Source organism: Panthera pardus, unplaced genomic scaffold (assembly GCF_024362965.1).
Source record: "Panthera pardus isolate Hobbes unplaced genomic scaffold, ASM2436296v1 HiC_scaffold_10, whole genome shotgun sequence".
NCBI classification, from domain to species: domain Eukaryota; kingdom Metazoa; phylum Chordata; class Mammalia; order Carnivora; family Felidae; genus Panthera; species Panthera pardus.
This window is the reverse complement of record NW_026526655.1, coordinates 4,490,309-4,504,010: the sequence shown is the minus strand read 5'-3', so window position 1 is coordinate 4,504,010 and position 13,702 is coordinate 4,490,309. Positions and strand designations below refer to the sequence as shown.

Genomic DNA, 13,702 nt, shown 5'->3' with positions numbered 1-13,702 from the left:
CTTTAACTTTTTTCAACAATGCTTTTGGAGTTTTCAGAGTAGAAATCTTGTACTTCCTTTGCTAAATGTATTCCCAAACATTGTTTTGGATGCTACTATAAATGGTTGTTTCTTAATTTCATTGCACGTGTATGGAAGTAAGTTGCTTTTTGTATGTTGATCTTGTATCTTGCAAGCTTGTTGGACATGTTTATTAGCTCTAATGCTTTCTTTGTGGATTCCTTAGAATTTTCTCTATATAAGAGCATGCCATCAGCAAATAGAGATAGGTTTACTTCTTCTTTTCCAATATGAATGCCTTTTATTTCATTCCCCCCCCCCCCCCCCCCAACTGCCCTGGCGAGAACCTCCAGTAAAATGCTGGAGAGAAGAGGTGACATTAAGCGAAAAGCCAAAAGTACGACATGACCTGTGGAGGTTAGTATGTGCCCTTTATCATGTGAGGAAGTTCCCTTCACTTTCTATGTCGCTGAGTCTTTTATCACGAAGGGGTGCTGGGTTTTGTCAGATGCTTCTTCTGAACGTATTGGGATGATGTGATTTTTGTCTTTTCTTCCAATGATGCGGCATATTACACAAACTGATTTTTGGATGTTAAACCCAGGGTAAATCCCACTCGGTCATGGCGTGTAATCCTTTTTCTATGTTGTTGGATTCAGTTTAGAGGGGACTTTTTGTAAAGTAATTCACAGCAGAAGAGGAGATGGAATTTTTATGGCAAAATGAATCCCGTAGGCTGGGCCTGAGGCCAGACCACCAGGCATCTTCCTGTCATTTCCTCCTGCGCCCACAGGAATCCAGAGCCTCGACCAGGAGGAAGCAATGGCCCTGCGTGATTCCACCCAGGAGAACAGAGGAGCTTAAAAGAGGGGAAAGCACAAGACAGGCATGATGGAATGAGACTTCCTGGAATCGTAGAAATGGCGCTCTGACCATGAGGATGAAGATCCGCTCATAAAGGGGCTGCTCCTTAATCCCCACCCCAGGTCTTTGCAGAAACGTGTCATCTCTCAGACCCAGCCTCCGGGCTGGCCTGGGACAGGGAGGGGTGTTTGTTGGGCCTTTACTTTGATACTGAACCAGGCTGTGCACCAACCCCCCAATCCCCCCACCCCCCACAAAAGCCCAAGGAAGAAACTCCATAATAACAGGCAGATAATATAGCAAATGGTTAAGTGCACAGATTTTGGTTCGACATATTTGATTGCAGTTTTGGCTCTGCTCTTGACAGTCGTGTGTCCTTGAGCAGGTTGCTCAGTTTCTCTGAGCTTTAGTCCCTACGTCTGAGAAATGGGGGAAATCAGAGAGCCTAACTTACTGGGATGCTGTGAAGATTGCATGGCATAATGCGTCTGTCTGACAAAGTGCTTGTTAAGGGATGATTTGTGTTTTCTTCTGAAATCCAAGTGCTGGTGGGAGACAATGCCGTGTCCACTCTGTTGAGGAGCAAGGTTTTTAAAGGGAAGAGACAGAAAAACTGGGGCCTTTGCAATTTGGAGGAGCCTAGCAATTTGCCAATAGAGCTCAAAATGACTGTGTAAAAAGCTCCCATCAGTTTCCATTATATTAGATGATAAGTCTTCCTCTGCTCAGCCCTGAGAAACTGCCTTCTGGGCCCCATGCCACTGAAGAAAGCTCTCTGCTGAGATTCTGGAAGGAGAGACCTCATAGGAATATCTACACCCGTGCCAGGAAATAATCCAAAGCGCTTAGATGAGGCTTGGAGAGTTTGGTGATATACGGGGTTCATTTTACCAGAATGAATCCAAAGCCCTCTTATGAAGAGTGGTTAGATTAAATAAAACCAACTTTTTGAAAATACAGGAGCAGCAGTTTGGGAACGGGTAGGGGGGAGGAGAGTTTGGACAGGCTTTGCAGCCCTGTGGAGGTTTCCCATGGATGTTTGCATCTGAGCACTGGGGAGACCATGGGCTGGGGAGACCGTCATTGGTTTGGGTGTGGTTTTTCAAGCCATGAGACGGTGCCCAAGGAGGGCCAGTAGAGAGAAATGGGCCATGGGCCTGGGGTAGAAACTCAAGGAGACACAGAAGGCACAGGAGGAGGAGATACAGAAAAAGGTGTTGGTGGGGTATGAGGAGGCCAGGGCTATGGAAGCCAAGGGAAGAGAGAGTTTTACAAAATGGTGGAATGTAGCCATCTTGGACATGGCATAAAGGGAGAGCAAGGGGACCAAAGTGTGTGTTGGCAAAATGGACGTCAAAGAAGAACTTTTTGAGAGCAGTTTCTGCGGAATTGGAAGGCAGCAAACAGACGAAGGCGGGTTGAGGAGTAAGTGGGGATGGTGAGAATAGACCGGTCTTTTGAGAAGCTTGATGGAGAATAAAGTGGGTGGCAGGGGGTGACTGGGATGTAGGTGGTGCATGTGGGAGCTGCCCAAAGGCTGGTGGAAGGAGGACTGATCCCAGGGCCCCAGTGACGCTGGAGACTGCCACCCTGTGGGGAAGAGGCGTGCTTGTGTGGTCTGAGCCCATCCCCAGCAGCCTAGTTGCCATGGTGATGGCAGTGCCGTCCGCCTGTTCTGAGGCAGATGATATTGCTACCTGCGTGTCCCGAAATGGCAGGGACACCTGAACTTAATTAGCCTGTTTGGATAACAAATGTTGTTCCTGGGCCGCATCCAGAGTGACATCCTCGCTGATGGTGAGGTGTCGTCCCATTAGGAGCGGATGAAAATGAAAGGCAAGTCCGTTCAATCAGCACTCCCTTGCACTCGGGCCACCCCTGTTCCAGTTCAGAGGCCTGTCCATTATGCACGAGACCCTGGCGCTCATCCATCACGCCAGCCAACATCCCCACGGTCACCTGGCAACCTCCGCAGCCACCGCCTCTACGGCCGGTCCCGCCAGCCCCCACACAACTGTGTTATTGTGGGCAATTTCGAATCAGTGCTTAGCATCCGCACAGCAATTCCCATTTGCTTTTCTGCAGTCAGCTCCACAAAGCCACACGGCCGCCAGCTCCAACAAAGCAAGAGATTCCCTCATGGAGGCCTCTTGCGACGTCGGGAAGGCTGCTAGACGAAGTAACGAAGGCTAATGGTGCAGAAAATGCAGCCGCAGCCTGTCCTGCCTCATTCCTAACGCCTTCGCCGCGTCCACAGACACCCGACTGGCTGTGTTGGGCCGCAGACGGTGGAGATGATGGGTCTGCTCCCAGGAGGAGGAGAGGGGAAGGGGGCTCGGCCCAGGCGTCCGCCTGGCTGGGGGTTTGTGAAGGTGGCAGGGCTGGTGCATACTTGGAGCTGGGCCATTTCTGAAGGTCTAGAGGAGAAAGGGCTTCTTGGGGTGTTGGGGATGATGGGAAGGGACAGGGGTGGGGGAATTCTGGAGCAGGGCACTTTGGGCTCTAAGGCCAGAGGGCCCCACGGGCAGTTTTCAGGATGTGATCTGGAGCGGCCAGGGGTAGGGGAGGTGTGGCGGGTGGATGCGGGTGTAGCTGAAGGCCGCACGGTGGGGGGTTGGGGGGGCGGGCAGCATGGCTGGCACTCCGTGGCGTCCCAGCTGGGAGCACCATCCAGACGGGGAGCAGGACTTTCGGACACACCTTCTTCTGGGTCCCAGCACTATCCCCAATCTGCTGTGGCTCTCTTGGAGCCTTTGTCCTCTTGTGCCAAACAGGGCAAGGCTGCCTCCTTCCTAGGGTTGCCGGGAGCTTCCCCGACAGAGGCGTCGTGCCCCCGGGAACCTCTTCTTCTTGTGCACGGCGGTCGTATGTGTGAGGCCTGGGGTCCCTGCACCAGGGAGCCTGGCTTCCCTGGGCAGAGCCAGGCTCCGTAGCCATCGCGGCCTGCCTGGACTTCTTCCTTGCTTTGCTGCTGATGACGGGGTGATCCTCATGTATTTTACCACCTTGGGAGGCCTTACCCTAAAGGCTGAGGCGTCTAGCGGGGGAGTAAGTCACCGTGGGTGAGACTTTTTTTCAGGGGGAGATTCTGGGATCCCTCGGGTCCAAGAAGCAGCCACTGGAGTGCCGTTTGTGCTGTAGCTGAGGGTGGTGGACAAGGCAGCCTCCTGCTTTCTTTGCAGGTGGACTTTCCTCTCTGAGCCTCAGTGCCTTTGGGACTGTGGAGCCTTTGGGACAGAAGCTGGACCACGGCGGAAGGAAGGCTGCTGGGTTTCCCTGGCATGGCCGAGTGACCAATAAGACTGATGAGAAGCTGGCTGTGATGCCTCCCAGGTTCCTGTCCTCTGTGGATGCAGCTGCTGCCCTTAGCTTTCAGTGGTCACCTTCAGAAGGTAGGCGGCCAACGCTCGAGGCAGCTCCGGGCCCTGGTGGCCGAGGGACTTGAGAATGCAAGTCAGGGGCCGGGTGTGGGGGAGAGAGAGTGCAGCTGGACCAGCCTTGGCCCCAGATTTCCAGGAACACAGTGGAGGCAGCACGAGGGGCAGGCCCAGGACGTGGGGGGACACACATTCCCACGTACGTCTGGGGGATCACACAGCGATTCCCCCCCACCCCTGTGGTCTCCTGCTGGGTGGGGTGTGCACGCCCCCCGCGGCTCTGTCTGGGCCTGGGATGGCCCGGGCCACCCGGCCAGCCATGGGGACATTCTGCCTCTTGTCCGTCAGGTGTCCCGGGAGTTATCTGAGGGCCTGGTCCATTTTCTCCAGTGCAGTTAATTCCCCGGACAGATGACAGACTCTTCTAATGCAGAGCTAGACAGAATTAAGGTCTGATTTATCCATCGCAGACTCTGCTGCCAAAGGTCTTCATTTCCCACTGGAATCAAATCAGTCCGCGGCTGTGTTTGTGGGAACCGGAGGTCGTGCTGTGTCCCTGGGAATCCGCGACAGTAGGGCCTGTTCAGGAGAGAGGTCTGGAGACGGGCTTCTGGTCTCTCCCCTCTGCCGGCTGCCTGCCTCGCCCACGGGATGTGTCTGCTGAGCCCGTATTTCGTTCCCCGCCATCAGCCCTTCCCCCAGTGCTCCTCTGGCTCTCTTACAGGTGAGCATTTCACTGTCGCCCTGTTCCCCACAGACTCAGGTGTGCAGGTGAGCCCATGGCTGTAAGCACTCAGAGGGGAGCCACAGCCCGAGGGGGTCATGGCAGAGAATGCAAGGGGCGCCTCATGAACCCGGAGGCTGTGCTCGCTGGAGCCCTGTAATTAAGTAGGCACGGAAGTGGATGCCCAGAGAGGTTAAGTGACTTGCTCACGGCCACACAGCCAGCTACGATGAACGGCGTGGTGAGCCCAGAGCCCACGTCTCCTAGTCTCCAGGCCGATGTCCAGCGGGAGCGTGAGAAGCCCTTGCTCTCTCAGGACAGAGTTTCTGATGACGTCGGGTGTGTGACACCTTGGGTCACACGCGCCCTGCGTGTGTCTTTAGATCTCTGATCTGGCCCGTAGTTAACTCCTGTCTCGACGCGATCGTAGGTGGGGACTTTCTTCACTGCAGCAGAGTGGCCAGCAGAGGGAGCTAGCTCCCAGATTCCGGTAAATCATGAATGAGTCCTCTTAAGAGTTTCTAAAATGACAGGGCAATCAAGGCTCATTTGGGGGAAGAAAAGATTGAGCTTTCATTCTTTTTCCAAATCAGCTCTACCTGCTAAAAATGATGTATAATGCATAAGGATCGAAAGTGATTAAAATCCTTATGAATTTAATCAGAAATTCACAGTTAACCACTATTTGCTTTGTTGCAAATTGATGTCGAATAACAATCATGTGTATCTGCAAATTTTTTTTAACTTGTGGGAAATTTGCTGGTGATTTGTGGGGGGAAGTTCGGGGGAGGGGGGGCCGTTTAAAGGAGAGAAAAGGAGGAAGGAAGCAGTTGAAAGCCGGCTCCCTGGAGGCCCCAAATGCAGGCACTTAGCAGTTCTATAGAAGGCCTTTGTTCATAAATTTCAGGCCCTTGCTATTTATTATTATGAACAATAGGAAATCCTAATAATAACTCCTCTGTGTGCCATTTGCTTTAACTGAGCAAAATTCTCTGAATTGTTTCTTACCTCTGCGTCACATGTTTGGGTCCAAAGCTCTCCCTCCCCCCTCTTTCCACACTTTCCTTCTTCTTCTTCTTTTTTTTTTCCCCAAATTATTCCTCATCAAAGCAGACCACTGAATTTTTTCAAATGCAGACATGTATAGGGCAGAGAGAGACTGCCCTTTCATTTCCTTCCTCCCGTAAAAAAGACCTTGAAAAATGGAGACAGATCCTGGTAAGAGTCCCCTTGGAGGAAAGAAAAGGCCAAAGGAAGAAATGCTCGAGAAGCCCTTACCATCCTTTCTGCGCTGGGAACTTTCTTGTAGAAGGTTTTTTCTGTGTCTCCGATCCAGACCACGGAGGGCTGGAGCTGCCGGGCCACCTGCAGGGGGAAACGTACATGCTTGTCTTTCTTGGTCCCCGACCACGAACAGCAGGGCCCCCAAGACGGCTCTCACGGGGGAGCGGGGCCCGGAGGGGCTCCACTGCCCGACCCTGGCCCTCCTGCACGACAGGGCGGGGCCCCCACCGCGGCCTCCTCTCCCACCTTACGGGCAGGACACCCTTGAGGTCTGTGCATTTGGCTCTAGGACCCGGAGCCTTGAATCAGTCTGGCTTGAAATAAAATGACAGTTTTCTGCTGCAACAAAATCAAGGGGTGTTTGGGTCTCAAGCTGTAATTACAGCCTGCCTGCAGCTCCCAGGTTTATTCAGACCTGCTCCTCGTGAGAAAAGCTGTTTCAGCACAAGGGCCCACAGAATGCCTTTTGTTCTCCTTGGTGTGGCTGTGCCTTTGTGGCCCGGGTTCTGTCTGGGAAGTGGCTCTGAGCCCCTCCACGGTGGGCGGGGCTTCGCGACAGCGCTGGGACCGCGAATCACGGCCACACACCTAAGGATCTCTTCAAAGCGCCCCCATGACAGCAAAGTTCGGGTTTTTTTGCAACAACCTGTGCTTTGTGCAAAATTGCGACAGATGGAAGCCGGCCTCCGGCCGCAGCGAATGTAGTGTTATCTACTCCTATTTTTGTATTTCTTCAAACCTCATTAAGGCAGCGGGCATGATTTTTAACCAAGACAAGCATCTAACAAATGATGGAAAAGTCACTAGGCTCGCTGCGGCCGTTTCCCCAGTGTTATGTACCTAGTGAGGCAGATTATGCACGCTCTAAGACAAAAGCCGATGGAACTTGATCCTGGTGCCAGCGTGACACCTGGGCTGTGTGCATTCACGGTCCCCACTTGCCAGCACCTTCAGCGGGGAAGCACGTCTTGCCAACCACTGTTCGGTACGCATTAGTTTTTAGACCCAGAGCCACAGACTTTAAGAACTGCAAATTGTAGCCCCAATTCCTAGGCGGGGCGGCGGGGTGTGATAACCGCAGCGAGTGCCAGCAGTTCGTGAGCAGCCGTGTGCCCGGCCAGGGCCACACGCGTCGCACACGGCAGGACACTCGCGGTCAGGGCCAACACTAACCCAGCACGTCCTCGCTTAATACGTGGTTCACGCCACAGCCCTGCGAAGCAGGTGCCGCGATGCTCACCCAGGTTTGCAGACGGGGAAACCAAGGCTGAAAGGCGCTAAGTGAGCTGTCCAAGGTCACGCAGCTCGAAAATGGCAGAAGCAGGATGTAAGACCGGGCTGCTGGCGGCAAAGTCTGCCAGGCTCTCGGGCCCCGTCGCCAGTTGTCGGTTCTCTGGGTTCCTTGCCGTACGCCCCCCGACTTTACAACGTGGCCCGCCCCCTCCCTCGCTGCAGACCGAGGGCGGGCTCCAAGGAAGCATTGTTCTGCTGAAAGCTATTTTAAGTCCAAAGCTTCGCTGCTTCCAGCCCCTAAAGAAAATAAGAAAATGAGATCCTGGGTTTCCAGCTTCTTAGAAAAGACACACTTTATAATGACAAAGGCAAAATCTTATTCTTTTTCACTCCTTAAAAATCGTAGCTTTAGAACAGAAAGCTGTTGGAAGAACACCGCACAGAAGCCGTTGTCTCCCGTCTCTGGCTAATGGTGAGCTTGCCGAAGGAGCCGGCCTCTCCCCTCCTGTGTCCACTTGGCAAGCGACAGCCTTTCCAGTCTTTGCGTGTCTCCGTTCCGCCGATCCACTCTTCTCAATGGCAATCGCAGATGTGAGCACAAGCCCTTCCGGAGCCTTCTGCTTCTAACGAAGTAAGCTGCTCCAGCCGTCTTGAAAGGCAGGAGTCTTGTTAGCTTGGGATAATTTGAGACCAACGGTCTCTGGTCGTACCATTCCATTCAATGCGAAAGTCTAACAACTGTTCCCGAACTTGTGTGCGTTCGGGGCTGGTGGGGAAATTCCAAGCTTCCTGTGTTTGTCACCCGCACCTGTGAAGGAATGGCTTTGCCGGGACCGTTCACCTGCTGCGGGGCACACGGGGCTGTGTGGGGGACCTTGGTGGTGACGTGGTTTCTGAGGGCTCGGTTCTTATCAAATGAAGCAGAAAATGTTTCCCCAGCGATTTCTCTGACAATAACAATACAAGGAATGATCACTTGCAAGGCGCCTTGATCTCATGGCACCACTTCTCCTTCGCTCGCTGAGTGCGTACTGTGCCCTGCTCGTCCCAGCATCTCCCCTTTACATGTGAGGTCACTGAGGCAGAGAAGGGGTAATATGCCCCCCAGCACTGGAGAAATGTTGGAGTCAGTCTGCCCGGAGTCAGACCTGGGTCTGCCTTTATTAACCAGGCATTAATGTCTGCCCTGTCTCCATGGGAGACAAGATGCCCGTTCCAAAGCATCTCACTACCTTTGACCTGTTTCCTCCTCTACCCCTTTTTATTCCAGCAGGGAGAACTCTAAAGCCGTCACTGCCTTGTCCTCCTCAGTGGGGAGCTGGCCAGAGGACATCTGGTGGCCAGGCTCAGTTCCGGACAGATGAGAGAGGCATGGAATCCGGGACCCCCACGCGGACAGTGTCTCCCACCAGGGAGGATCGAAGGGATGAGACTTGTCTTGGGAGAAAAGAAGACTCAAGGGGGTAAGCTAGCTGTTTTCAAATAGTCGAAAGGCTCTCGTGGGCCAGAAAGACTGGCTTTATGTAGACTGAGAGCTGTTCTCACATTTCTTCATTCGTTAGTGCTTCCCGAGGATGTGCCAGGCGCTGTGCTCGGTGCTGGGGTCGCTGCCCTCAAGGACCTGCCCAGGGGAAGGGAGGGCAGCTTGTGAGGGTGGCCCTAGGAAAATGGGGTGTCGGCGAGGGCCACCAATGACAGAAAGAGCGAGAAGTGGGTCAAGCAGGTGACCAGGAATGGAGACTGCAGACAAAGTGTTAAAGCACACAGAGCTTCTAGTGGTCTCTAGAAGATCACAGAGCCTGAAGATGGGGATGCGTCGGCCATGCCAGGGACGGGAGCCAGGGCACAGGGCTACGTGTGCCCTCGTGGGGCTGCTCGGGGCCACAAAGGCGTCACAAAGGCTGTGGCCGGGCTGCGGAGTTTGCTTTTATCCTGGAAGCTGTGGAGAGTCTGTAAGGGACTTTAATCAAGAACTTGGATCCCAGTTGCAGTATGGAAACATCCCTCTGGTGGGTGTGTGAAGCATGGCGTGCTGGGGGGCTGTTCCTGGGGAATTGGGAAGTTGGTTGGTGGGCATGTGGGAGTGGAGGGTGGGAGCTCACCAGTGGAGGGGGAGAGTGGGTGAGGCCCGGTGACGGCTGTGGGTGAAGAGCCTGACGGGGCAGGAGTGCTGCGTTGGGGACAGCAAAGGGCACAGAAGAGGGGGCCGTCGCCACCGCCCAGGGAGGTCAGTGGTGCAGGAAGGGAGTGGGCAACGGCAGCCAGGGCTGGTAATCTGGAGGTCACTGGTGGCCTTGGTGGGGCGTGGAGGGGAGAGAAGCCAGGTGACGGGGGCTGAGGGGTGAAAGGGTCAGAGGCTGAGGCAGGGAGCATTCTTTTAGAAGGATGGGGAGCCCGGAGCCCGGAGGTGGTGTGGGATGGGAGGGCAGCCAGCAGAGGACGACCTCGGAGGGAGAAGGGCTGTCCTCCTTCCCCAGGGAGCAGGAGGTAAGGACGGTTGCTGGCCCAGGCTGGGCATCTGTGACACGAGGGATGTTCGCAGATACAAAGGGTGGACAGGCCAAGCTTTGAAAACATGGAAATTCGTGGAAATTTGGCCCTTCCTTATTGTTACTGCCAAAGCAGTATTCATCAGCAAAGTTTTCAGGATACGTATTCAGACACATAAACAACACTCTTTGCCTCCTCTGTATGAGCGAATTGTCATGTATTTCCCACCTTTGTAGACCGTCTTCGACACCCGTATTTGCCAAAATGAGATCGTTCCTCATACACTGTTTTGCATTCTGGTTTACCCCATATGAAATTTATTTCTCCAACATCATTTTAACATGATGTCCCATAATTTATTGATCTAACCTTCTGATTTTGAACATTTGGAAGGTTTCTGCCTTCTAACGAAATCAAACAGTGCTTCGATGAGCTTTGGGGGCCCACGACGAGGTCATTCCCTTAGAACGGGGCCAGACCCACAGCTGCTGGACCTCAGGGCTTATGTTATTCTTGTTTTCGCCCACGTTGGCAACCTGCCCTCCCAGAGGTTCTCTGCTTACACTCTCTTCAGCTGTGGATAAGCGAATCTGTTTTTCCACACCCCCTCCTTAATGAGTATTAACAATAAAAAACTCTTTGCCAATTTGTTAATGAAAAATGGTATCCTTTGCTCTTTTAATTTTCATTTAGCAATGATAAGCCTTCATTTAAATTACTCACAGAGAGTTTGAGGTCATGGGCAATTAGATGTAATTAATTCATAATTGAACTTTCCAGAAGTTGCACGGGCTAGTTGACTTCAGCTGCCAGTAGAGGGCTCTTCAGTCCCATCAAATATAACTACAGGTTTTCAGTTACATGTCAAATCTGGAATCAAAACGAATTTCCACCATGTGCTTTTTCAAATTCTGGGAAGCTCTATCAAACAATTAAAGACTTCTTCCATGTGCTTTTTATGGCTTTGATCTTTTTTAATCCCAAAAGAAACGCTATCAACATTCTCCATCAAAATTAGATTCTCTTGGGTCAGGATATAATGACTCCACGGTGAAAACTTGTTTGTGTTTGGCACACTTAAATTACTAATATGATTTGCCCAAATGACTCCTGGAAGCTTTGGAAGTTCTCTCCGAAAGTGTCCTATTTTGCTTGCCTTAGAGAAACTGATGAAAAACCAGGTTACTTTTTTCAGTGGTTGAGTCTCAGTTTACCAAACTGAAAACACCCCGCGTCCATCCATCCATCCACCCACTCACCCTTTCTTCCTTTTTTCTATCGATCCATCCATTTTCCCACCACCATCCATCTACAGCCTACCATGCATTCATCTAGCCGTCCATTTCGTCACCATCCATGTATGCACCCATCATCCGTCTATTCAGTCACCTACCCACCCCCTGCCTTCCTTCCTACCACCTATTCTCCCACCTGTCTACCCACCCACCCACCCACTATCCATCCACCCACCCACCCACCATCCAACTATTTACCCTTCCGTCCTTTCTTTTATCTATCTGTCTATCCATCTATCCACCCATGTACCATCCATCCATCTACTCACCCACCCGCCCTTCCTTTCTTCCATCCATCCATCCCCCCATCCACCCATCCATCCATGCATCCCTCCCTCCATCCATCCATCAAACTACCCACCCCATACCTATTTGCCAAGCATCTGTGATATTCCAAGCTCAGTGGGGGGAGGCAGGAGAGACATGGTGGAGAGTGTATAGTTTCTGTGTCTGAATGAGAGTTGCTGGGCACAGGCAGGCAACCACCAGGGAGCTGTCATGCTGGGGAGGAGTGGAGAGTTGTGAGTTACTCAGGGAGAGGGGAGGCTCACGTTCTGAGACTGTGGTCACTTGGCTTCTGTTTAAACACTTAAAACGTGAAGGTGTTTCGTTCTGCATCCCACTATTTAAAAATAGTGTTTAAATTTTTGATTTCCTTGAATTATAGTCTTTTACAAGATGGCGGAAACTACTTCAAGTCCTCACTGGGTATGAGCTGGGCTAAACCGTAAATTGATACTCAAAGGACGAGCCGAGTTGTACTAAAGAGTCAGGAGACTGGCTGGGCTGGCCCTGTATGAAAAGGAAGGGAAACTGAGGCAGGAGAGAGGACCAGGAGGAGCTGGGATACAGGCACGGTTGATAGACTGTGACAGGTGGGTGCCGTTGGGCGAGTCAGGTCAGTGCTGGCAACACCAACATGTTGATGCTCGGCCGATTATCAGGCTGTAGTCAAGGGGAAGGTGTCTGCATGGTGACAGGCGTCAGGCTTTCAAGCCCTCTGGAATTCTGTCTGGATCCCCTTCTCCTCCTCAGCTCACTCCCAGCCACGCCGGGGCTAACGGCTTCACGCCAGGCTGCACTGACCGAGCCAGCCTTGGGCAGCACAAGGGTTAATGCCTACGCGCAAGGCCATCTACAGTCTCCACTAACATGTGGCACGTTTTAGCCACATTCAAGGCCTTCCTTGCTTTGCGTGTTTCCAAATTGGCTAACGATTCTTTCACGCCTGTGGGTGGACCCTGGTCAAGAGCAGACGGACCCTAGATTTACGGTGATTTGCAGCCCACAGAATGCCTGCACGTCCCTTACTGATAGACGACGACGCTTGGGGCATCCGCGGTCTGGGGCCCCCCTTCCATGGGGATGTGGGGACGCTCTGGGGCCTCTGCTCAACCTTGCTGTGAACTTAAAACTGCTCTGAAATACAAAGTTCGCGCTGGAAAAAAAAAAAAAAAGGTTGTGACGTGCACGTGGACTCCCTTCTCAGCCTAAACTGTCTCCACAACAAGTGTAAGGTGACCCATTCAGGATCAAGGTCACCAGCCCCTCCCTTCCTTCATTTTCATACCCGGTGCTCCACCGGAGCTCCTAGATTCTGATTCTCTCTCCCACTCTCCTCCCCTGCCCTCTCCCCCTCCTCCCCTTCTCTCCCGTGAGCAACTCTGCGTTTTGGGGTCAGGTGTCATGTTTGCTTTATCCGTATTGAATTTCACCTGACGACGGTGACACTCCCACATTTATTACATTTATTATATATCCGTGTGTTGGGAAAAAAAAAATCATCCACGAATAGCAACTGTGTCTTTGTTTGCGTTATTCACCAGGAGGAATCTGAGCTTCCATGAGCTACAGAAACATAACTGGCTGGGGTCTCCGTGGCCTGACTCCTGGACCAGCTGTTTGTACCAGCACATCTGGGCGAGATCCCTTGGCAGGCGGCCACAGGCTGTTGGCTGTGAGCCCAACGAGGAGCTCCTGGCGAGTGGTGCCAAGGCACGAACAGCATCACGGCTTCTTTTTGTCCAGACACGCAGGCCGGTGTGGGCCACGTGGCCTGGACCGGATGCGGAGTGTGGGAGGCGGCCTCGCTCTGAGTCCGGCCCTCACTGGAGGACAGGGAGGGCTCAAAGACCACGGGGAAGAGAAGCCATCTCTCCCCAGACCCAGAGCACAAGACAAGCAGTCCTCTGCCTGGACCTTCCAAGCTCTGCTGGCCTCTGCTCGGCCTTCTCGTGGGAGGCCCGGAGGCTCAGGAGAAGGGGGATCCGGAAGACGTGGAATCCTGCCGGGGTGCCAACAGCACGCAATAGTTTCCGGTTCTTCACCTTCTCACGCTGCAACGTCCCCAGCTGACACTCTGCCCCGGGAATGTCCCTGCCCTTGGGTCACTGGGCGGGCATGGCTGCCACAGGCCGGGCACGACGGAGGCTTCC

The 13,702-nt window shown here is 52.9% G+C and overlaps 1 protein-coding gene across 1 annotated transcript in view; it reads right to left on the bottom strand.

The window, feature by feature from the left end:
* The window catches only part of IQCA1 (IQ motif containing with AAA domain 1), a 154,361-nt gene that overhangs the window by 16,491 nt on the left and 124,168 nt on the right, over window positions 1-13,702 (bottom strand). The window contains exon 16 of the mRNA XM_053903354.1: window positions 6,244-6,330. Within this exon, the coding sequence (XP_053759329.1) occupies window positions 6,244-6,330 (87 nt within the window). The remainder of the gene's footprint in view (window positions 1-6,243; window positions 6,331-13,702) is intronic.